At 46.4% G+C, this 25,629-nt stretch overlaps 1 protein-coding gene across 14 annotated transcripts in view; it reads left to right on the top strand.

Annotated features, from left to right (window-relative positions):
* FGFR2 (fibroblast growth factor receptor 2) overlaps nt 1-25,629 on the top strand; it is a 105,022-nt gene that overhangs the window by 42,030 nt on the left and 37,363 nt on the right. For all 14 annotated transcript variants that reach the window (XM_041743385.1, XM_041743386.1, XM_041743387.1 and 11 more), the window contains 2 exons: nt 8,119-8,242; nt 24,674-24,864. In XM_041743385.1, the coding sequence (XP_041599319.1) occupies nt 8,119-8,242; nt 24,674-24,864 (315 nt within the window). The remainder of the gene's footprint in view (nt 1-8,118; nt 8,243-24,673; nt 24,865-25,629) is intronic.

The raw sequence follows: 25,629 nt of genomic DNA on the forward strand, positions 1-25,629 counted from the left end.
TGTCATTATTGGACATTGATTTGGGGATGCTGGTTCCCTTAGAAATCCATTGAGCTTCTGGGACTCGAAAGGGAAAGAGATTGCTCATCTCCTGGGAAAACATAGTTACCTAAAGCCTAAGCCTTACTATTGATGTGTTGGACTCACCACAGGTCCCCAGGTCTTGAGTCCTGGGTCGTCACAGAAGCCAGCAGCCCTGCTCCCACCACGAGTTCAAGCTGTCTGGCTGGTGCTGGCCTCTTCAGGGCCTGACCGGGGGCAGTTGGGAGCATGGTTGCTACAGGTGGGTCTTTGTTACCTACAGAGACTTCTGCTTCTCCCAATATTGGACCTGAGGGAATCAGGGTACAGTGCAGTCCCCACGAAGCAGAGACCCCATTGACATGTGGACAGCCTGATGTCCAAATGTCCCTCTCCCCTGCCTCTCATCCCCTTTGCCACTTTATTTAACGAAGAAGCAAAGTGTCAAGTTTTCCAAGATGTATTTTTCCAGAAAGCAAGACCTGAAAGTTTCCACAAACAGATGTGTGTTATTTCTGTGATTTTTTTTTTCCTTCATAAATCTCATTCCATAAACCGTGGTTGCTCTGTCTGTCTAGCTCAGCTGTCGGTCTAGCTCTTTCTGCGTGCTTATGGATCAGCCACCTTGGCCCTTGTACACTGTGTTACAGCTTGTTTTGAAATGGTGTGCATATGGGGGCCAGCGAAGGGAGGAGGGAACAAACATAAACATCAAAACAAAAAGAAAGGGAATTATGAAATGGGACAAAGCTCATTTTAATTAAAATGACCAATAGAGCTCTTTGGTATTCTGTGGTTCAGTCTGATTTATCAAAGACCTCATGCTGAGCCTTCTAAGGTGATTTAACAGTCATATTATTGTTTTCTTAGTATGTGGGCAAAGGCTGGTGGGATGTTATTATTTACGGTGATAAGGGTTGACTTGAAGCATAACTATATCTCCCTAATTGTACTCATGCCTGGGCTCTTTCATCAATCTTGACTGTGGGCGAGTTGTTTAAGCTCTCCTTGTTTTAGGTCGCCTAGCCTTAAAATGAAGTTTGGATGGATAGTCTTGAACATCTGATCCCTTCCAACTGTGATTTAGTAGCATAACCACCAACCATTTTTTTTTATCATAAACAAGAACACAGATTTTTTTTTTTTTTTAAAGAAAGTGGTTACCTTTAAGGCTAGATATTTCAAAGGGCTCTGAACAGTAATTACAATCTAATGCAGAAAAGCAAGAAGACCAAGGCAATTAGTAGACCACCTCAGTTCCCAACTCATTCCTAGGTAATGACTCAAGCATAGAGGGCAAGAGTAGTATTAAAACTGCCTTGCGTGCTGCTGACTAACCTCAGAAGAACCCAGAGAGATCACAGAACACAGCACCCCCTCAAGCTGGCCATGGAAGTGACACCTGAGTAGGTGAACTTCAGGCATCCTGGAGCTGAGAACTCCCATGGAGCCCCTGAGCAGAGTGGGGCATTGTAGGGTCTGTACTGTCTGTTTCCTGGTATGTTTCAGGTCCAAGGAGAGATGAGGTGAAACCCGTTTCAATCACAACTAAACTGGTGGTTTTGCTGGGTAGGTTAATGAGATTTACATTTTCCAGGTTACTTAGATGTCGTATTAGAGACTTTTGATTAAATGTTATGCCTAATCTTGGGGTGCCTGAGTGACTCTGACAGTTAAGTGTCTGCCTTCAGTGCAGGTTGTGATCCCAGGTCCCATGTGCCTCCCTGCCTGCTTCTCCCCCTGGTTTTGCTCTTTCTCTCTCTCAGATGAATAAATAAAATCTTTAAAAAAAAAATGTTATCCCAAAGTGTGTTTATTTGGAAAAATCACTATTGATGTCCTTATCAATATATTTATATCTTGTTGAGCTCTTTTTCTCAGCCAAGGCATTTCAGCTTTGATCCCAGATCAGGCCATCTGTGATGAGGAAGCTGGTGTGTGTTGTTTTCAGCCAGCAGGCACTGACTGCTCACCTATCTTGTGATTGTACTGGGTGCCTCCCTCCCGTCTGCCACGGCTTTGGGTCCCCGTGCAGCCCAAAGAGGGGGGCACTGTTATTTCGTCCCTTTTACAGATGAGGCTTGTCACGTGGCTCCTCAGTGGTGGAGCTGCCATTTGGACCCAGGTGGTTTTCCTCCAAAGTTCATGCTCTTACTAAACTGTTTTCTTCAAATGTGGTTCCATATTTTTATTAAAAAAACAAAACAAAACAAAAAACAACTGTGATCTCTTAGAAACATGGAGGTAGTAGTGGCATCCTAAAGCACATGTAAGTGTCCGCCCAAGGTACACTGTTGAGAGCAAAGTGCAGCATGTGGTCCATGATCTGTGTAGGATTTTTCAAAATCGCGGTAAAATATAATATAAATTTTGTCATTTATTTTTCACCTGAAGCAAAACACTCTCCATTAAGCAATAATTTTCTATTCCTCTTCCTGCCAATCATCCCCCGCTTCCCCGGCCCTGGTCCCTCTAATCTTTCTGTCTCTCAATTTGCCTGCTGCAGGTATTGTATTTCCTGCAAGTGGGATCCTAGGATATTTGTCCTTCCATCTGGGTTCAGATGTGTTGTAGCAAAAATCATACCTTTATTCCTTTTTAGGGCTGGATAATGTTCCATTATATGGATAGGCTCCTTTGATTTATCCATTCATCTGTTGATGGGATTTTTCCACCTGTTGGCTCTTGTGAACGATTCAGCTATGAACATGGGGGCACAGGTATCAGAGTCCTTGCTTGCAGTTCCTTTGGGTGTATACCTAGCAGTGTGATTGCTGGGTCATTGGGTGATTCTTCATTTAGCTTTTTGAGGAAGATCATGAGATTTTTATTATTTTATTTTATTTTTTTTTTAAAGATTTTATTTATTCATGAGAGACACACAGAGGCAGAGACATAGGCAGAGGAGGAAGGGAAGAAGCAGGCTCCCTGAGGGGAGCCCAGTGTGGGACTCTATCCCAGGACCCTGGGATCACGACCTGAGCCTAAGGCAGATGCTCAACCTCTGAGCCACTCAGGTGCCCCGGTCATGACGTTTTTAGAGTTAAATTTGAAAGGCAGTGACCCTGCTGGCAGTCTGCCGCCCCCGCCCTAGCACCTTCCAGAGCCCCTTCAGGCATCTGAGGACAGCCTTGCATTTTGTAATTCTCTTCTGACTCCTCTGGGAGACCCATGCATTGTTCACTGAGTGCAGGAAAGTTTCTGCAGTTGGGTGTTAGAGGGTCAGAGCTCACCTCGCCCTGTTCTGTGGACACCTCCTGAAAAGCAAACTTCGGGAGTTTAAGCATTAATCAGATTGGCATTTGCCTCCACATCTGCCTGGTGATAAGCAGCAGTGAGTGCCACAGCCCTTGACACGTGTAAGCTCGGTTTGTGCACACCTCCAGAGCCCTGGTTTAGAGACCCCAGGAACCTGCTAGAAAATGGGGTCTGACATGGGGATCGTAGGGCTCTGTGCATCCTAATGACTACTGGCTTATGTCGTTCATGGGCTGCCTTTATAAAGGCCAGGGTTCAAAGGGATTGCTGCCTTTCTTTATAAATTGGGCCCTGGTACTGGTGAAAGGAAGTCTTGGGGGTATTGGCCATCACATGGACACAGTATTCATTGACTTGGCATAGAGCAAAACTTTCCATCCAGCTTCTGGATGTTTATTCTGCTTATTATCGAACACCTAGGTATTTGGAAATGTCCAGATTTTTTTTTTTTTTTTTTCACTGTGGAAACCAAACATCCAGGTGACAGCCTGGGTCTTTGGCCTTTCACCTTTCACCAGGGTGTTTTGGTATCGTATCAAACTAAATCTACATTCCCAGTTGTCACCTGAAGATAGCTGGGGTTTAGACATGCACCTTGGAAGACTTAGGTAGCAGAGGAATTCTGAAAAAACCTGTCTGGGCCACCTTTGGTCTTTGTGACCACGGGTGTGGAATGTTTGTGGAATCCACTTTTTGTGTTAGGAGCAAAAGAGTTTAGGCCATTCGCTTCAATCTGCTTTGTTTCAGTATTGAAATGTTATTTTTACAAGTCTTTAGTGAACATAGTTTTGAAGCCTCATGCTCTCTAATTCTGTTCCTTGGCAGATGAAAAATAATGATGAATTCCACAAAGATTTGGCCATGGGCAGGAATGAGAAGAAAGGACTGTGCATGTGGCCGCTGGTGCAGGATTTCTCTCCTCCCTGGCCCTCGTGCTCAGTCTGCCAGAGAGTTCCAGACACGGTGGTTTTGCAGCAGAGCGGTTACTACTGAAAAGGGGAGGTGGGGGGTGGGGAGCAGTTTTATTTTACTTTTTTGTCAACTGTGTGATTTCTGTTTAAATGCAAAAAGTGAAAATGAGAAAAAAGTCAACACATGCGTAATCCTACCACTTCATTATGTAAAATGTACTGCTAACAGTTTAGTACATTTTTGTTCTGATTTTAGCTATGTTTAGACAGTCATGCTTATAAATTCAGGGCTGTAGGCACCTGTAGGGTTGTGTGTGTGTATTTCTATAAAACAGGATCCTGAATACACTTCTTTTTAATCCCACGTATTTCCCCCATCCCCCGCCCCATGTAGCAATAACTACTAATGATATCTTACCAGGTTGAATTTAAGAATACCTCGCTCTTTTTAATGACTGTATGCTATTTTGTTGGAATGAATTAAGTACACACTCGTTCATATAAGATGAGCTGTATATTATTAATGACTCTCTTCCTGATGGTTCATTTTTGCTGTTACAAACAGTGCTCGAAGCAACAGTCTTGTTCATGTGCCTTGAAGTAATCCTGCTGTTTTCTGTGTAGGCTAGATTTCTAGAAGTGGAATTAACTGGGTAGAAAGAAAAAAAAAATGCGTTGCTAATTTTAATAGGCCCTGCCAAATTATTTTACAGGGAGGTTTTTCTCTCTGTTCCTGTTCTCAATTTGAGTCTCTGTCTCCCTACACCCTCACTAAGAACTCAATGACGTGGATCTTCCTAATTTTTGTTAATCAGCTGGTGAATAACAGTGTCTCATTATTGTTTTAATTTGCATTTCCCTGATTGTTAATGAGGTGAAGCATCTTTTCATATGTTTATTGGGGATTTACATTCCCTCTTCTGTGAAAGCAAAGAAGTGCCTTCTACCAAACTGGGACCTAACTGCCAGAAGGATTGTTGCACTAAGAAGATGAGGCATATTTAAAAAAAATAAATATATATATATATATATGTATATATATATATAGGAGAGGACGTCTTATGCTTTTGTTGGAAGGATAGAGTCTTTAGGTTGACACTGAATCGTGGTATGGAGATGGAGAACTTAGAAGAGAAACTCAAGAAGTCTTTGAGTCTTTGTTCCCCATCTTGATAGAGTTACTGTTTGTACTCTTTGAGCTTGTCATTAAGCAACCACTAATTAATAGTAGGATATCCCCTGTGAAAGTGTCAGACATTCCCACTGTTGGCAGCTTCAAAGGGCGTCCATTTGGAAAATGCCACAGCTCATAAAATTTGGGACTGGTGGTATGTCAAGTAATCAAATACTGGAACGATGGTGTAAGAAAATAAATATTAACAGCATCGCATGGGGCAGTATTGATCGAGTACCAAGGTCTCTGAAAGGGCAGAAGCACCTTGTTTGGTAAATGTGTCTCTCATTGTGAAAGCATTTTATAAATGTTAACTTATTAATATTTGTAGTGCATCTCCAGGAAGTAAATAATATTCAGGGAGCGCACGCTCTTGAGTGGGGAATCTTATGTGGAATGCCACAGCCCCGACGAGAGATTGGATCTGACCATATGATGCCCTGGGGTTAAAAACAGCAGTGGTATGCCGAGCGGCATATGCCAAGATTTAATGTCTTGGGCAGAGGCAGACGATGCCCTCCCTGGGCAGTTCAGGTTCAGCTCCATTTGGAATGCGCTGTGTGCCAAATCTGGATCCAGGCGCAAGAAAGACATTGACAGTTTGGATGGGGTCCAGAGACAGGCACTAGTCGTGATTAAGGGCTTACGGGCATGACATTTGAGCGGGGGCTCAAAGAACTGAATATTTACAGCAGGGCTAAATGCTGGATTACGTGGCTTGGTGACGTTAGGGCCTGTGGCTTCATCCCTAAGTTACTCTCTGTGTGATGAGCTCTTCAGAGTCCAGGAAAGTCCCATTTCTGATGCCCCTGAGAGCTTAGAGAGGGAGGGTCTCAGTGTGTGACCGTCTGCCTCAAGCTGAATCAAAGAGTTACTGCCAGCATCTTTCATGCTCTTAGCACACAGCTCCCGGGTAACACTCAGGGGGCCGGGATTTGGGCAGAGAATTCTCATTGCCCTGGAAGGCTTGGCAACCGTGTCTTCTTCACAGCGTTCCCTCTATATGCTGTGCATGCAAGGCTCATTCCTCCTAAGTGGAGACCTGGCCTCTTGGTTTGGTTCTCCTACAAGTCTACGGCCCAGGCCATGAGCAGTGAGCACGTCTTCAATGGAGAGGACAGACTCTCTCCTTTGGGGTCTGATGCCTTCAGATTGAGTTTACCACCAGACTTTTCGCCTGTGACAGTGAGAATGCACGTCCCATCATCAACCCCATGACATTCGATTGAAACAGTCTTCAGGGTTATTTATATAGGGGAGGCGGTGAGAGGGTAGCAGCGAGAACAAAGTGACTGTCTGCCCAGAACTCACTCTTCAGTGCTTGCACAAGAAGAGTCCAGCCCTCACCCCCGTGATCCTGCATAAGACTGTCCGTGATGAGCAGTGGTCTCGGTTTTGAACTCAGCGTCAGGAACTGCCCTCTGTCACAGTGGCTCCCACAGAGCTGAACATCTGACGGGACACGAGTTGGGTGGTAACAGGCTCTGATAACCTCTTACCTCTGCTGGTGCCACTTTTCAATGTGGACAGCTGCTCTGCTCTCCCCCATTTTTATCGTGGAGCATTCATGAGATGGTTTTCTTTATTCTCCAGTTCCTTGACTCACTCATGTGCTTGCAGAGGCTCTGCTGGCATTATCGGTTTTTATGTGATTAAGGCAGAAAACACTTGCAGTGCTCAGGGAATCATTCAGAAGGTCAGTTGAAATTCCTGAAATCATAGTTAAGACTAGTAGGGCCCTGGCTTTTTATTTTTTCTCTCCATTTCTTTAGAGTGCCTTGCCCAGAATACCTTTAAAACGTGATTTGGAGTTGGAGAACCGGCAAGATAAAATCTGCATTTTGACCTTAGTCAGGAAAAGTCATGCTTGCTTGAAAGTTTGAGTCTATTAAAATATTTTAAAGGCAAGGTGGGAATGTTAGAGTCTAGTCTGTTTGCATGTTGACAGAACTGTGGGTGGGAGTCACAATAACTTATTTTCACATATGCTGCTTATCTTTGAAAAGTCTCAAGGAGTTTGTAAGCAGACGGATATACAACTTAGGTTTCCTGAGGATTCATTGCTCCCATATTTGGAATTCTGAGTATATCTCTCAGGAATATGTAGCATCTATTTGGCCACTGCCCGAGATGGGAGGGGCAGACCTTTGTTCCAGTTGAGACTTCTCGAGACTTCTAGACAGCATCTGAGGGCCATGGGGAAAGAAATGACAGGCTTGCAAGCTGGAAGCCTCGAGGAACAGTACAGAATCTAGCTTGTGGGCTCCTTGGGAGAATCACATTTGCTAAGGCCGGATGGGGGTGCTCAGAGCAGTGCCTGGCATACAGTAGTGCTCATTGGTGTTGGCCCTAAGTGGATCATTGGTGCTATGGGACCTGAAGGTACGTAGTGGTTGAGCAACCTTTTAGCCCCTGTGCTCTGGGGCACTGATGGGTTGCAGGCTAATGTGCAGGTTCCTCCGGCCATTTGGTAGCTCCTGGAGGAACCCTCAAACCATGACGGTGACAGACCCACTCCACGCACTTACGTATCTAAACACATTCGTATCCCTTGCTAGACATTCACCTTGATGATAATGATCATTTTCCTTTGTCTCCATTCCGAGTACTCAGTATCTGAGGGCAATCTAGAATAAAGGTGATTCTTCTCTACCTTCCTTGTCTCCCCCAGCTTCTGGTTAAATCAAGGAAGCAAAGCACCTGGTATTTTGTGCCAAGATTGTGAAATAAGCACCTTTACTTTGATCTTTGCAGGTACGAAACCAGCACTGGAGCCTTATTATGGAGAGCGTGGTCCCATCCGACAAAGGAAATTACACCTGTGTGGTAGAGAATGAGTATGGCTCCATTAATCACACGTACCACCTCGACGTCGTCGGTGAGTGTGCTTCTCCCAGAGGGGCGGCTGTACGCCAGCCTGCTATAGCCTGACTCCTTTGACATCGTGAAAGTGAGTCTTGTTTCTCCCCGTGGTTTAAGGAGAGTTGGTCTTTTTCCTTCTTTCTTAAATACAAGCTGTCATTTGAGGAGGATTGACAATGTTCTGTTTCCCGATGAGCCATGTTTTATGCATTTTGTGTGATCCTCTTAGTTTCCTCGTGTTGGTTTCATCTTGTGCAAAATGGACATGATATGAAATGTGCTGGTGTTCTGGAAGCTGAGATTTACTCTGAGAAATGTTGGTGTCTTCAGGGAGAGGGTATAGATATGCTCTAGGAGAACTTTGTGGTTTGTCTTTTTTTTTTTTAAGTTCTTTATTTGAGAGAGAGTGAGAGATTGAGTGCAGGGGGGAGCGGGAGAGGGAGAGAGAATCTTCAGCAGACTCCACGCAAAGTGTAGAGCCCGATGTGGGGTGCAGTCCCACGCCCCTGAGATTGTGACCTGAGCCAAAACTAAGATTTGGATGCTTAACCTACTGAGTTACCCAGGCGCCCCTAGAACTTTGTTTTTTAAAAGAAAGACAACATGATCTAAAGAAGGGCAATTGTACTAGCCAGCCGCAGAGTAACGGGGAAGGTATCACGATCCCTGAGCTCATAGCTGGCTGGAGGAAGGTCAGTGTCAAGGCGCCCTTCACTTCCATCAGAAGGAAGTCATTCAATACTGTAGGTTCAGCATTTGTTCCTAGAAACGATGTCTTCTGTGAAAAGGGAACTGTTATGTGGGCTTGTGAATACCTTTTTATCTAAGTGCTTAATTAAATATCTTAGGACCACATAGCCTGTTGTCCTGCTATACAAATTTCTTCCTGTCTTGCCTATTGTGATGGGTTTTGTTGTAACTGATAAAGAAAGGATGTTTCTCTGTCATGTTGGAAGGTTGGTGATACGTAGGGTGTATCTCACTGCTGCAGGAATGGTGGGCTAAGGTCTTTTCTTTGTATAATCCATTTTTTTTCTCTGTATTGTCATCTACCTGGACTCTCAGAATAACCATCAGAATCACCACTTGACTTTGAGTCCTGGCTGGGGGTTAGCTAACCAGTTTGTCCTTCTCCACTTGCAGATTGCCAGCTCCTGCTAACGGTCTCCACTCCAGGCTCTCCCTGCTGGATTTTCCCTGAATGCAACCCTGTGTAACTCCACAGATTCATGCCCACCCACCATGTCTATGAACAAAGGCTTTCCTCCATCATTTTCTATGCATGGGTCCCTACCATTATTTCATATGTGGCCATTTCTTCTCCTTCAAGAAACTATAAACTCTTTGAAGAGAGGCTCCACAGCAATTTGAATTTCCCAAAAAAAAAACCATTAAAAAACCTTCCAAAAGCTTGATTAACCAATTACATAGACTTTGGTTAAGTGAAGTTTTAGGTTAACTGAAAAATAAATGGAAAACCATTTTGATTGTCTATCGTAAGTCAAATGAAATCCATAAGAAACTCTTCGAAAACATGAGATCTTGTTCATTTCCATGTGTATATGAGGATTCAGTGAAAAGAGTATTTGTGACATTTTATTTTTGTTATTCAGGAGCCTTAATGTGAAATTTGGTAGCCTTGACATTATGTAGATCCTGTGGACATTCATAAAAGACTGAGTTTTGGAACATTCTTTTTGCACAGAGGTGTTTGTGGAAGGTTTCTTAGTGGGAATTGCTATGTACGGATATTTTACGAATCAGACAGAAAGAAGTAACACTCAAATATGAGAAGAGAACAGTGAACATTTATTTTGGCATTGACGTGCCATAAATCTATTGATGAAGCACACAACGTGGAGTTCACATTGGGCCTCACATCTCCTGAATTTGACATCAGAGGGTTTCTATTTAAGGAAAGGGAGATTTGGGGCTAAAAGTTCTAAACACTTAAATTTGAAACTAAGTAATTGATCGTGTGAATAAAATAATTGTGTTGTAGCAGTCGGCGGGGATTCTGGCTGTGGATAGGTCCACAGATTGTTCCCTGGGATTGGTTGGGGACCGTTCCAGGAATCGGGAGTCGGCTGAGATGCCATCTCAGCCAAGGGCTCTTGCTCATAGCAGGTTTTAGGTTGAGTTGTTATGTAAAACATTCAAAAGCCCCTCACCCACCTCTCCTTTGAGCTTTCTGGCAGCTCATCTCTGTGAAGCCCTGAAATCTCTCTTACAGTTTAGGGCTGGATTTGAATCGGGCTGCTGAATAATGGAATTGTGCTGTCTAATGTTAATCCCCTGGCAATCAGTCTTGTTGAAAAGAGCGAATGATTCAGTGGTGTAATGTAGAGGGAGCATAGAGCGTATGGAGTAATGCAGAGAAAGGCCCGATTATGTCACAAATTTGGGAGATTGCCCAGCCAGACGTGAGCCAATAATGACACAATGCTGGTTGGGAATATCCATTAAAGCTCAACCCCTAATAATTTTCCAAGCCTTGAACCTTCTTTATAAATAGAAGCCAAGAGTCAGTGGAGTATAAGACATTTTCAGGAGAGATGGAGGTGTGAAATACTCTCATCTTTGCTCAAAACCCCAGTAATTGCTTTGAGAAGCACTAATAAAATAAGAATTGAGTCAGCTCGAGAGCCTCATGCAGACTTACAGGGTTGGCAGGCGGGCGTTCTGAACATCTCAGCAAGTGGCAACCAAAGGGATTCGGGCTTGAACCACGATTTTCTGGTGGCCCACAGTCCAAGGGTAATACACCGCCACGTGATAACAAGCTTCGCAGCTACAGCTGTGTTTCACAGAAAATCCGAGACTATCCCAGTGAAAGTGAGGTCCTGCTCTCGTTCACATTCTTCGAGGGTTTATTTTTGTTGCTATGATACATAGATTGGCGGTTCAGATATTACGAAGCATCAAAATGGGTGAGATCTTTTTATTGAAATTCTTCCTTGGAAAGGCATTCCCATAAGCACTTTAATGTAAAAGCCGTGTAATTTAAGTGACATTCTTGTGTTCTGGAATTAAACAGCCAGCCATTGTTGGGTGTGAGGGAAATGCTCTCGTTTATGGGAGCCCTTTTAGGAGCCTTGCTTGCTTGATCCTCATTAAAATTGACACCATTACTTTTCAGCCATTTACTTGCAAGGGAAAATTAGTGTGAAGCTCCGCATCTCGGTAATTGTGACTGTAATAAAACAGGCTCCCCCGAAAGAGCTGGCTCCGGGAGGTGGCGAGTCTTGGCCATCGTTCATCAGCGAATGAGGCTGAAGTGTTGGATTTTGATTGCTGTGCCACCAAGAAGCCGCAACCCGGGACACGTCCCATAACTTTTGGTGTCACAGTCCGTGTCTCTGCAGATGAGAAGGGGCCGAGACTCACCCAGCCTTCGCCAAAGGCAGCCTGGTGTCCTGGGGAGAGTGGCAAGTCGGCCAGCCCGCATGCTGGGGCACCGAGTGAATTGTGACAAGTCGGTTAGCTTTTCTGAGCCTCTCTGTCCTCATCAGGGAAGTTGCAGTGATGGTACTTGGCTCATTCCTGTGATGGTGGTGTCTGTTTCCTAGGGGCTGCTGTGACAAGTGAGCACAAACTGGATGGCTTAAAACAACGGAAGTTTATTCTGTCTCTGTTCTGGAAGCCAGACATTTGAAGTCAGGGTGTCAGCGGGGTGGGTTCCTTCTGGAGACTCTGGCGGGGGGGGGGGGGTGTCTGTTTCACGCCTCTTCCCCAGCTTCTGGTGGCTGGTGCCTGCCCTTGACTTGTGGACATGACACCCCAGTCTGTGCCTCCCTCTTCCTGTGATCTTCCTGTCTGTGTGTCTCTTACAGGGACACCTGCCATTGGATTTAGGGCCGCCCTCAATCTGGATGGTCTCATCTCAAGATCCCTAACTTAGTTACAAACACCTTCTTTCCAAATAGGGTCACATTCCCAGGCTCCAGGGAATGTGACCCTCTAAGTAGGACATGGACTTACCTTTTTTTTGGGGGGGGGCACAGTTCAACCCACTATAACGGTTTTGAGGAATCTGTTTGGGTTACCAGATTAAAAAAAAAAAAAGGCACCAAATTGGCATCAGGTGGCCGACAACATATATCTGGTTTTCTCCCTTCAAATCTGGACTCTGGAGAGTTAGAAGGCATTTTTGTTTTTTTAAAGACTTTATTTATTTGAGAGATAAAGAGAAAGCTCAGAGGGAGAGGGAGAGGCAGGCCAGCGGGGAGCCCGATATGAGGCTGACCCCAGACCCCGGGACCATGACCTGAGCCTGAAGGCAGACGCTTAACCAACTGAGTCACCCAGGCACCCCTAGAAGTCATTTTTAATAGCTTTAATTAGACTCCATCAGAAGTTTTGTTAAGTAAACTAAAGGCCGTGTTGGGACCGACAGAAGGGGCCAGTGGCTCCCGTTCACGTGTCCTGCTAGATTTACACCTTTGGTTAATGTGGTGGTCAGTGCCACCCCAGGACCCATCCGGTCACAGAAGAGGATTGTGGCATTTGAGAGTTCCAAGTTCCTGAAGCTGGCCTCCACCCTCCCCTCTCACCCTACTGATAATTGAGGAACATCAGGTTTAGGGTGGGGGGGCAGGATGAAGGATTTATTTGCCAAGGACTTAACACCAGAGCCAGGGCCTCCACCTGAGTGTCCTGGAAACCTAGATTAATGCTCTGTGCACCTCACATGGAGGTCTCTGTTTTAGGTGTCCTGTGCTGTGGACCAGCAGGGACCCCTGCAAGACCCTGAAAAGAGTGCTGCTGTTACCCCACCCCATGCTCAAAACAACAGAGAGAGAGAGAGATGAAAATATTTAATGGACCGGTTGCTCCTCCTCCCTCATAGAGACCCTTTGGCTTTGATTTATGAACTTTTTCTCCCTTTGGAAGCTCCAATTCGGGAATTCCAGAGACCATGAGATAATTTTTAGCTTTTCACCTGGCATTGGCTATTGCAGGGCAGAGTGCAGGGGAGGTTGGAAACAATGGCTCCGGATTTGCTGAGGCCGGCCATGCCTTGTCCTCTGTCAGTCTGACTTGCAGAGGTTTGTCCTTCCTGGGACAAGAGCTGTAAGCACCAGACCAGGTCTCAGTAGATGGTTGGGAGTCAGTCAACGGCCAGGCATCCCTCTGGCTGGGTCGGGGTTCCTCAGGCCTCCTCACCAGCCCTGACTTGCTCAGTGGCAGACCAGCATGGTGCTGTTGACTAGTTCTTGACAAAAATCTGCTGTAACTGGGCCCTGGACATGATGGGACGGAGCCTGAAAGCACGAAGGAATCTGTCCCGGTGCTAACCCACCCCTCTGGTGTGTGCTCACCAGGAATGAAGAGTCTTTTATTCCAAGCACAGATTGAGAAGCCTGGCTGTGGGGTTGACACCTGGCACTGAGCTTTTGGCAGCCCATCCTCAGTGGGAGAAGGAGAAATTGCATAAATTGCTTACTGCTTGGGGCAGCCTCTGTCCTGCAAAGACAAAGCCTCCAGTGTGATCCCTGAGCAGAAGAGGGGCTGATGCAGGTTAGAGCCCCTCGAGCCACACACTTCTCCAGGGTGAAATTTGGTCTCTTTTTTTTGGTGGTGGGCGGGGGGGGGGGGGAGGAGGGGTTGGAACAAAGTCACATTTAAGTAAATGAAGATGTGGAGGCCTCATTAATTAACTGGTTGTTACTGAAACTGTCAACATTAGGATCATGCCTGTTCACTCCTCACGGAAGACACCTGTCTGTCCTAGTTTCCGTCACACCAGGGCTTCTAGGCAGAGCTTTTGTTTCTGTCTGATGAGGGGTGGCCGTGATGGTGTAGATAGTGTTGCACTACATGAAACCGTGCACCCAGAGATTTTAACGCCTGGAACCCTTGACTCTCATGATCAAGAGTTGCCACACTTGTGCATTTCCCTGGCATCCACCAGCCTCAGCTCCACAGAGTCCCCGACAGTTCTGCACCTGAAGCCTCTGGTCCTAGAGGTTTCCTGGCCAGGCCTTATTCATCTTCTTGCTGCCAACTGATTCTTTCCCTTTCTTGCTCTGGGTTTAAGACTTGGTGTGTTTACCCTGATGTTGGACCTGTATGCCAGCTCTAGAGTTGTGAAATCTCATTTGGGGGGGAGATTGAAAGCCCCCTTGTTGACACTGGGTTGGGGTACCATGCCGGGTAATAGGTGCCAGTGAGTGCTAAGTATGTAACCTTGTTTAGTTACCTTAGAATCAAGGGATTGGGCAGGATTGAGTAGGAAGCAAAGTCCTGCCGCTGCTTTAGTGGTTCCAGAGCCATTTCTCCCTTTTTTCCCCACCGGAGCCACTGTGTCAACCCTCATGGGACTCCACCCCTTACTGGAAGCACCTCTAGAGGTTCTCATGGGAATTACATGGTGGAGGGGGTTCCCATTCCGTTTCCAGCTTGGGTAGTAGCTCCGCGACCTTGGAAGGTGTGGAACCTCTGAGCCTCAGTTCTGTAAAGTGGGGGGAATGACCTTGTCCCACTGTGGGGTGGGGTGCGGTGAGGTAGTAGGGGGCAGTGCTTTTAAATAGCAGAACCGCGTGATGGATTGTTAGCCACTCCCGTTAGGTGGTCCCATACCTCCTCTTGGATCCCTAGGCTGAGGCACCTGCACTCAGCGCAGCCCTGGTTATAGGAAGTGGTCTGTCCTCTTCTTTCCTCCGGGACAGAGATTTCAAAACTTCCTTTGAGCTACTGGTTAATGAGCAGATTTTTATACCTGTTTCACAACAGGGATTCCAGGGGCAAAAGCTGGTCAGTGAGTGGCTACGTCACTCCAGATGTACTGACCGGCAAATAAGTGCTTTCCCAAAGGACCAAAACCAGCCAGAAGTTTCCTCCTGCCAGGCGCTGTGAGCAGGTGGTGTCTTGTGTGCTCGCACTTGAGGTTGGGGCCAGATACAAGCCAACGTGGACGGGGCATGTGGGAGCCTTGCGGTGTCAGCAGTCTTGCCACGTTCCCTATAAGCCATCAATTGCCCTCTGCCCCGTAGTTGAGGAAGGAAGCCTTATTGATTGCTTGAATTTCTGGCAGGGGTCCCGGCCGAGGTGGCTGGGGAGAAGGCTAATATTTGATCGCTTGTCTCATCTTTGGCATTGAGTCTGTGGTGTGGGCAGAGAGGATGTGGAAGTGTCACAGACCAGTTAGTGTCTTACAGCCTTTTGTAAGAAGATGGTCTCCCCCCCACACACACCCATACCTGGCGGTGGTATAGGTCGGGGCACGGGCTGGACAGAAAGCTGCTGCTGTCCAAGAGTGGGCGAGTGGTCTTGGCATGAAAATGGAAGGCGCCGATCATAGTCACGGTGCCCAGGATGAGCTAGAACTTTCTGAGATTTCTATCCGTGCGTGCTGAGTTGGAAAAATGAAGAAAAGCAGTTTAACATGTGACTTTTTTTTTTTCCTTAAAGATTTTATTTATTTATTTGAGAGAGGAGAGAGCACAAGCAGGGGGGAGAGAGGCAGAGAGAGAGGGAGAAGCAGGCTCCCCACTGAGCAGGAAGCCCGATGTGGGGCTCCATCCCAGGACCCCGAGATCATGACTTGAGCCGAGGGCAGATGCTTAACCGACTGAGCCACGCAGGTGCCACTAATGTGTGACGTATTTTTTAGAGCTCATGGTTCTTAGTCTGGTGACTCCTGAAGCAAGTCCTCTTCAGAGCTTCTCTCTAAACGCTTAATACAGCTTCAATTTCCAGTCACCTTTATAAGCCAGAGGACCCCGGCTGGGAAGTATTATGTCAACTTTCCTTAAAATGTGAATATAGAAATGCCGTGAGATTTTCTTTCTCTTTTCAAGGATACTCCAACCAGAGTGCCTCCCTCAGAACAGCCCACTGCTGGGTGACCTGACTTCATGTTCGGTATATTTTCACATCAAGGACCCGGGAGGCAGAATGACCTAGTATTGTAAGAAGAATGTGCTCCCAACCTAGGGAGCAGGATTGATTAGGAAAGGGAGCTTCTGGAGTTCTGTCAACATCCTTCCACCATCTTTCCACCGTTCGTGACATCAAACGCAGGAGGAGGTGGGGAAGAGATGGCTGGGCACTGGGATTGTAATGGGATGATTTCTTGTTTCTCTTTCTGAGAAGAGAGAGGTGAGGAGGTGAGAACCTCATTGGCTTGAGCAGAGTACTCTAGAAGGGACTATCCATGTTAACTCTATTGCTCTGATGAGCCCTTGGTCTGTGAAGCAGCCTGTAGTTGGCCTAAGGGCTGGCAGGCAGTTGACTGAGACAGGGACTTTACTCATGTCATGGCACAGAAGACCCTAATACTGCCACAGTGAGATGATGATAGATAGGGATGGAGATTTCAGGATCTTTTTTTTTTTTAATTTTTTTTTTTAATGTATTTATTCCTGAGACACACACACACAGAGGCAGAGACATAGGCAGAGGGAGAGGCAGGCTCTATGAAGGGAGCCTGATGTGGGACTCGATCCAGAAACTCCAGGATCATCCCCTGAGGTGAAGGCAGATGCTTAACCATTGAGCCACCCAGGTGTCCCAAGATTTTTGGATCTTGATAGAACTATGTTTTCACTCTCTCTCCCAGAGCCTCCCCCTTAGAGGGTTCTCTCACATAAGGATTCCTGTAGGAATCCTTTCCATCCCAAATAAGTGTATAGATCAACAGGTCAGATTGTGCCCCAGACATATTTCCCCTCATATCAGGTTGAAGGTGATATTTTGTAAGACAGGCACTGGATAGTATCTGGAAGGATCATTTGGCAGTTGTGCTTTCTTTGAAAAATGAAGTCAAGTCCTTTTTTTTTTTTTTTTTTTTTTTTTTTAGAGAGAGAGAGTGCTTGAGCAGGTTGCAGGGGCAAGTGGAGGGGCAGAGGGAGAAAGAATCTTAAGCAGGCTCCATGCCCAGCAAAGAGCCAAAAACGGGGCTCAACCTTCTGACCCTGAGATCATGACCTTAGCTGAAATCAAGATTGGACACTTAACCGACTAAGCCACCCAGGTGCCCCTAAGGGAGTCCTCATTATTTTTGGGTACTCTGGACTAGGGCTAAAAAGTAAAGGATTCAGTCCTTTGCATTTACATTTTGGCCAACAAAAAGAAAACCATTCCGTGTATGAAACCATCACTGAATGTTCAGTAGGGAGTGGGCTGGGTGGCTTGAGGCATCCCAGCAGGGTCAGACAGTGAGAAGCAGGCAGAGCCTTTCGTGAGCTGGGTGACGATTTGGAAGCTTCTTCTTTAGGTGATGCTTACAGCAAGGAGTATCAAGAATCACTTCTATTTTCACTGAGTTTGCATCTAAGAAAACAAATGAGGTTTTACCGTTTGACTTCTCATGTAGTTTGTACTAACGGGGAGGCATTTCTTGTTTGCCCAGATGGCTGAAAGCTTTTACTTCTGCTTGAACCACCCTGGGGAGCAAAATAAAGCATCTAAGAGATTAGTGTGATAGATTTTTCTAGACTTCCTCTAGAAGGAAGGCGTTTTCATGGTGGAAGGTGATTAACTTGTGAACATTATTCTTGTAGACCTCTTTCCATGCCTGTACATGTTGATGATTTCATTCTTATTCGTGACCTATATGCTCTTTGATCATGGAGATAGTATAATTTATTTAATCACATCCCCCCTGGGTGGGCGTCCAGGTTGTTTTCCAGTTACAAAAGAGGCCAGGTCCTTGGGTGTCTCAGTCGGCTAGGTGTCCACCTTCAGCTTCAGTCATGATCCCAGGGACGTGGGATCCAGCTCTGCTTTGAGCTCCCTGCACAGCAGGGAGTCTGCTTCTCTGTCTCCCTCCACCGCTCCTCTGCTTGTGTGCACCTTCTCTCTCTCAAATAAATAAGTAGTATCTTTAAAAAACAAAACCGAGGCTACCATGGCAGGCTTTGCACACACCTATTTGTTGGCCACCTGGGTGACTATTTTTCTGGGATGGATTTCTAGAGGTGGATAACTGGATCCTCCTGATGTCAGTGAGACATTTTCAACCTGAAGAGCTTCATTTTCAGTTGTGCTGTCTTTGGGGGCTCCCCAGTGATTTGGTTTTTAGCTTCTTTGCAAATCATTTGAGAGAAAGTATTCTGATTTGGAGTCTAGCAGAAAGGTATGTTTAATTCCGGGACTTTAAAATAACACTTCCAGCATGCTCTTCCCAAGGAGGCAACCCAGTTCTGCAGACACCAGCTGATAATCGTACATTCCTGAAGGATGTTGCACCCCCCGTGGCAAGTGGCGGGGTGCTGAGGCCTTGTGCTGCGGCTCCCAGCGTGACCGCTCTCAGCTGTGTTTACCCCAGCGCCGTCGGAGCGCGCCTGGGGAGATTGACGTTTGAGTTTTACATCAGCGTGGAAGCCAGGCCCAGGCCCAAGACAGGGAGGGACTTTGTGCGGAGTCTTTGTGTCAGAACGGAGAAAAGCTCTCAGTAAACGCGACAAGATAAATACACGTGACTAATGGAGGAGGCAGGTTTTCCGTGACCCTAGAAATAGATCTTGTTCATTCTGTGATAGTGTCACCTTTGCCTTTTCTCCCCTTAAAAAAAAAAAAAAAAGTGGCAAAGTATATATAACAAAACGTACCATTTCAGTCGATTTTGAAGGTGTAGTTTAGTGGCATTAAATACCTTCACATGGTTATACGACGATCACCACCGTCTGTCCCCAGAACTTTCCATCGCCCCAAAGCCACGTCTTTCTTGAACTAAAGGAAAGGCACTTTTGAATCTAAACTTTGACATGACTTTGTGGTCACCTCAGAGTCTTCGGTTCTGGTTTAACTTTTGAAGGCACAGAGTTCAGGGTATGGTAAACATTTGGGGTGTAAATAACACACAGCCCTGCTCCTGTAATTTGCCCAAGAAGACCTAAATTGACACCCAGCTGGTAGAAGCCACTCGGGCCCCAGCCACATAATACAGTCTATGACATTAATTAGGGAAGGCACTTTGCCTACACCTGCTTTGGTCTTCCCAGGCCGCCCAGCCTCGGCCAGCACTTCACTCCGCTCTCCACCTCATCGAGCAAGCACAAAGGAATTAGTGGTGTTTTGCTTCTAGCATTTCACATGGTGCAGCCTCCATAAGTCACTGAGGGACTTCAGCGCTGGAGGGAAGACACTTTGGCTTTCCCCAAACCGGCTCGGTCTGCAGACGTTGCTCTCTCTATAGGAAAAATGTGTATGTTTTGGGGAAAGCTGGATCCCCACCCAGCCCAGTTCCGCAAGACTTTCAGAGTCAAATGTCCAGGCAGGAGGAAAATGAGGCTCAGCAAAGCTTAGGACAGAGAAAGAGCAACAAACCAGTGACCCTCTGCAAAAAGGCATTTTTCCTTTTTTTTTTTTTTTTTTTAAGTTATTCTGGGTGCTCAGTATCCCAGGCCACTCCCATCTGTTCTAGAAGGTGACAGGCCCAGAATATCAGCTACCAGGTACTTGGACTCTCTAAAAGTGTGCTACTTCCTCTTGTCTTGCATCCAGACCTTCCCTTTTCCCACTGATCATTTTTAATTCTGACCTCCTTTTGTGCTAGTTTCTAGAGGCTGGAGGAAGTTTAGGGGAAACAAAACTCAGAACCCAACTAGATCTCTCCTGTCTGTGTTGAGTGCATTAGGTAGAGTCTTGACAAGGCAATGAACTCATTCTACTAATTGTAATTAGTGTGAGGTCTTTGGCAGGTTATTGGGCTCCTCAGACTTCAGAGGGCTTTGATCGCCTCTTGCTAACTGGTTTAGTGCGTTTTTATGCAACAAAAGCAACCACTACCTACTCTTTAGAAAACAAGCTAGGCCGGGAATTCTTTTAGAAAAAGACTTCTCCGTTGTTTTCACTTGTCCTCCAAATCGTAGAATGTTCTTTCCCTATTCAGTGCCTCAGAGTTGCTAAGAAACTGCCATTTTAGAGGAAGGGTAATTAAATTTTGATTTCAATTTAAGGACAGGGCAGACAAGGTTCTCTGCACTCCTTAAATGAATGGGTGCCCCAGAGCAGGAGACGTGCTCTTTCCAGATCAATACTGGGCACTCAGTGTGATTCAAGTCTCTTGGTGTTTGGCTGCCGAGAGAACGGCTTTGAAATGGTTCTTTGTGGCCAGCTCTGCTGAACTTTTGGGGAGAAATGCTCAGGAGACCAATGTGTGCTGGGAAACCAGCAACTCTGGGCTTGATTAATTTATAGGTGTAATTTAAGAACCCGGTCTCCTTCTGATCCCCGGGATGCGTATTTACTGAGCCTGTAGACATGAGGCCTCTCTGCTCCACGGACGTTTTTTATGGCCTTTGCTATGTCAGAGCAAAAGTTGTAGATCTCTTATGAGCCAAGCATATTATTATGTCCAGAGGAGGACTGGCATGTTATAAAGTTTCAGTGGTCAATTAACAAAGATTTATTCTTTGTCACTCAGGTATTTTTCTCTTGCTCAATAATTACCTCTTGGAACGAAGCAGGCTGCTTTCTGCCTGCTTTTTTCTGTTTGTGGCTCCCAGCTTCAGGGCAGGACTTGAGAGGGTCAGTCCTGAAATTTAGACTCGTAGCAGCTGGGCCTTCTGCTTTCATAAAGTGGACTTGCTTGGAGCTCTTGACAAAAGGGACACACACACACACACACACACACACAAACACAGAGAGAGAAATCTCAAGGGAGAGAATGTGTTTTTTAAAGCACTTCAGTCTGTGTTTACTACGCATCGATTCGGTGGAACCTCATTCCAGCAGGGCAGCCAACTTGCCCCATCGGCAGCAACCGCACCCTCTGGGCTTCTTTCCCTTCTGTCTCGAGTTGGAATTCGCGCAGGGGCCTGAGTGTCGCTCTTTTAAAGGTGTGCAGGCACTGTCCTCCTGCAACCTGCTTCGCTCACAGTGTGTGTTTTGAAACTCGCAGTAAGCTCGCAGGGGTTGAGCTGCTTGTCAGCTTTTCTGCTTTCCATACATTTATTTCCCGGCCCCTGGAAAGAGAAAAATCTGTTTTCTATCAGATCTGAGAGTTAAACATGCCGTAGGAGAACCTTGCCTGAAACTGTCAAGGCTTCCTGGTGGAGAAGCTGTGATTTTTGGTATCACGAAGATGGCCGAGAGATGGGCCAGCTCGGAGTTTTATTTCTTAATCCAGAGATAATTCATCGGCCTCTTCTTTTTATATCAGTTTGTTGCCCGGCGCATTGGGAACCTGAGGGGTTCGCTCTGCCCAGGGTCTGGGCAGGTTCCAGGGGGAGCACGTTGGCTGTTGGGGTGGGAGTGGGGGTCACCCATCATCACCACCCTGTTCCTGCTGTTTCCCAGGGGCCCCTGGGGAGCTGGCCACGGAGGTCCCACCCCCATGCAGGAGCTGCCGCCTGCACCCTGCTCTCACCCCAGGGGTTCAGGAGTTCTAAGTTCCGTCATCCCTTTACTGCTGATCACTGTTCTTTCGGGCCTGGCCGACCCCAGGGGAGCGTGATCGCCCAAGGATTTGAGAAGAGGCACACGGTGCTCTGCAGATGCTGGCATCCCGGGACCCTTTCCAAAATGTTTGGGGCCTGGTCTCTGACTTGTTTAAGGGCAGAGAATAAGGTTGCAAAGGAAATCAGAGCCTGATGTGGAGAAACGAAACATGAGGCCTACTGACTTTTTAAAAACATTTTAAATAACATTCTCTAAGGTTTCATTTTATACCGAAGGCAGCTGTAATAAGTTTTTGGAAGACGGTGTAAGGTTTCGATTACAGAGCAATCCGACTTGCAGTTTTTGTACCAAAAGTGAGAAAGGGCGGAGGGAGGGTGGGGGGTGGCTAAGAGGTTATTTTGTATAAGGTGAGAAAATTTGAAAGGATACATTCAGGACTGCGAGCGGTAACATTTGGGAAGCTGTAATTTGCAAATGCAATAACATGAAACCATTGCAGCGGCCTTTTTTGGGGGGAGGGGTGCGGGGGGGGGGATAGTCGGGATAGCAATGGGCTAACTTAATAACTGGAACGTAGCAGCACGCTGACCACAAGTAAAACAAGGCTGCAGCTCTGTAGTGGGTCCTGCCAGTGTTGCCCCAGTGACTGTGTTCCCTGCTGCAGGCTGGCGCAGGCCAGAGATGTCGGCGGTATGAAAGCGCTCATTGTTCCCAGGGCATCATTATTTGGTATTACATGCACAATGTTTGCTTGTGAAACGATTTATTGGAAACAAGTATGTTTAAGAAGGAGAACTTGGTTTGAAATTCAGTTGATCTGGCTTATGACATTTAAGATTTTATAGTACCTTTGTTTCTAAGAATAAATGCTGAGGTCCACTGTAAATATTTATCTTAAAACACACCAACTCACACACACAAAACTGGAGAACCGAGCCAGAGAAGGAATTGATACCGAAAATTCACTTTTCTATGGGAAAGCGTAAACCACCTCAGTACGAGGTACGTATAAAATGAGTGTTATTTTGTGAGCTTGGCCGGCAGCATCCAGCCCAGAGGACAGATCCTCCGCACCCCCCACCCCACCCCAACTGAGTCTCTTGGGAAGAGGCCTGGTGAGGACAGTTTGTGTGTGGACTTAACTCTGGTCTTCTCACGTGGATGGGGCTAGCCAGGATTAAACTGGACCTGTCCCTGCCAGCTGCAAGCCGGGTCCCCGGGGCATCCAGCTGGCTGCCAGACCAGACCAGGAGCCTCACTGTGGCCCATCTCAGGGATGGCGCGTCAGCCGAAGGGTGACGAAGGGCTTTCTGGTGATGTTCGAAGGGATCCTAGCTTTGAGATTTTCTGCCCACAAAAGTAGGACTTCTCGGTTCTCTGCTCAGCCTACAGGGTAATATCGGGCAAACGAATGACTTCTTTGGAGGCTCTGAAATCCTTATCTTTTTAACGTGAAAATGTAGATGTCTGTAAAGTGATGGGAAATTCTGGAAGGAGAGGTGCTAAGGGTAACCCACTAGCTTTTCTTTTCTTTTCTTTTCTTTTCTTTTCTTTTCTTTTCTTTTCTTTTCTTTTCTTTTCTTCTCTTTTCTTTTTTTCTCTTTTCTTTTTTCTTTTCTTCTCTTTTCTTTTTTTCTCTTTTCTTTTCTTTTCTTTTCTTTTCTTTTCTTTTCTTTCTTTCTTTTCTAAGACCAACAGGCTTTTGCAGTAAAATCAATTTGCACATGGTTTGGCTTGTGTCCAACAAATTCCACTAAATGATATTTTAATCTGAAAAGCCCAAATATAGAAGGGTTTAGATATCTATCATTGTAATCTGCTATTTCCAGCCCAGTGCATGGGGATACTCAGGTACAGGGTGGAGGCATCCTTGGTGTGTTGGGTTGGCTGAGATCTCCTTCTTTCCTTAGGTCATTTTTTAAGGTGGGGGTTGAAGGCAGTGGGATCTGCAGGGTGGGGAGATAGATAGGGAGGCTGGCTTGTACATGCAGGTACGTGGGGATGGGATGATATATTGGTGGGTGGCTGGCTGACTGGTTATGTGTGGCTCTTGACCCAACTGCCACGTAGGAAGGTGGCAGTTGGCTTGTGATTCTAGTGCCTTTGTGGACAGGATCACGCAGCAGGCTGGTCTGTTAGCAGATTCTTAAGGACTCTGGTGTGCAGTTTCTCATGTCCCTTGACGTGGCTGCCTCTACGAGATTTTTGTAGAGACCACCTCTAAACCAGAGAGGAACTTTTTTTTAGGTGTAAGATAAGAGGTGTCGCCTGTTGAGAACTTTTTGCTGAGAGAGAGAAAGAGAGAGAGAGAGAGGCAAGGCAAGCAAGGGTGGGAAGTCACCTCTATGGGGCTTCCTTGAACATGGCCTAGAGCACCACCAGGATTGGGGAATTGGTGTCTGGTTGTGTTTCTTTCAGTGCCACATCCGAATAAGGATTGTCTATTTGTGCATCTAACATTTGGCAGATGGTAACACGTAATATGTATCAAGGAGATGAATGGGTGAATGATGAATAAAAAGAGTGAATTCCATAGTAAGGAGATGAATCCACTTATTCAAGTCAGGCTGTTCATAACCTTGAGCTCCATCTTTCAGTTCTTCTTTTCAAAGCAAGAAACGGAGGTCTTCTCCGAGCAGCTTAGAGATATTTCTGGAGACACCGTGTATGGGAGCCATCGTGGTGTTCCGAGTGCCCTAAATCTTGTCCCCTGCCCTCCATGTTACACTCATGGTCATTGGGAGTCTCTGATGTTATGCCACGTGGGACAAATAAAGGGGCCCCCTTTCCCCTGCCATTTGTCTTCTCGATCGTCAAAATAACATCTTTCCCCTTGTTCGGTAGGTGGCCACAGACAACCAATAACTTGAGATATCAGAAGTTCTTCTCTCTGTTTTCTAAATAAGTATTCTTTTTTACAAGGGTCGCGCTCCAGCAGTCTTCTTTGAAGTCGGTTTTGTTATGCATTGGGCCGCAGTGTTATTTCAAAGGAGTCAGCCAGCAGACTTGAGGCCTTTTTGGCTTATGTTCACGAGCAGCCTTCTGGACAACACAACTTATTTATTCATCTCCCCCCTTCCCTCCCTCTCTTCCCCAGAGCGATCGCCACACCGGCCCATCCTCCAAGCTGGGCTGCCGGCAAACGCCTCCACCGTGGTCGGAGGCGACGTGGAGTTTGTCTGCAAAGTTTACAGCGATGCCCAGCCCCACATTCAGTGGATCAAACACGTAGAAAAGAACGGGAGCAAATACGGGCCCGACGGGTTGCCGTACCTCAAGGTTCTCAAGGTGAGGACTTTCTGAATCTGAAGGGACCCACGCCTGGGGTCTCCGCTGTGGACTTGGGGACAGGTTCTTTGATTTCCTGTCGGATCTGTGAGAAGATGATTCTCTTTCTTGGACCGGCCAGGAGGGAGTGTGTTAGGGAATTAGCGGATTATTGGGCTCACTGGTAAAATTGCAACAGGGAGCTCTGGGGTGGTGGAGGGGCTATTAAAGTGGGGGTCAGGATAATTCAACTGTCCGGCAAGACATGCAGACTTAGTGGCCCATCCATAAAAGTGGGGATTGTGATGCCGTTCCCCCCCCTATGGGGCAGCTGTGCAGAGTCCACCGGGTGGTATGCACTGGGAGACCTCTGCAAACTTGAGGCACAGTACCAGTGTCTACTGTTAGGCCGATGTCGCCTTTGTCCGATGTCAGGCTCAAACTGGAGCAGCCACCGGTCAGAAATGATTTACATTTTACTTTTAAAAGAAATCTTTTAGCCTTTCAAATGGACTCACATGTGGCTTAGACGATAAACTTGAAGAAAATGTTCTTGCACCGGTGAAATGTTGAACAAGGAAACTTTCTTTCTCCTGGTATTTCTTATTTGGTTCCTTGCAAATCCCCATTTAAGAGGGGCCTTGGTGATCACATCGGCCTCTTTAAGTTTTAGATCTGTCTTGCTCTTCAGGACGGTGAGAGCAAGCAGCAGCTAAGTCCGTACAGCCTCTTCTTAGCCACTGCCTGCCACGTCTGCTGCATCTAGGTGCTCGTGGAGAACGTCCT

Source organism: Vulpes lagopus, chromosome 2 (assembly GCF_018345385.1).
Source record: "Vulpes lagopus strain Blue_001 chromosome 2, ASM1834538v1, whole genome shotgun sequence".
In the NCBI taxonomy this organism is placed as follows: domain Eukaryota; kingdom Metazoa; phylum Chordata; class Mammalia; order Carnivora; family Canidae; genus Vulpes; species Vulpes lagopus.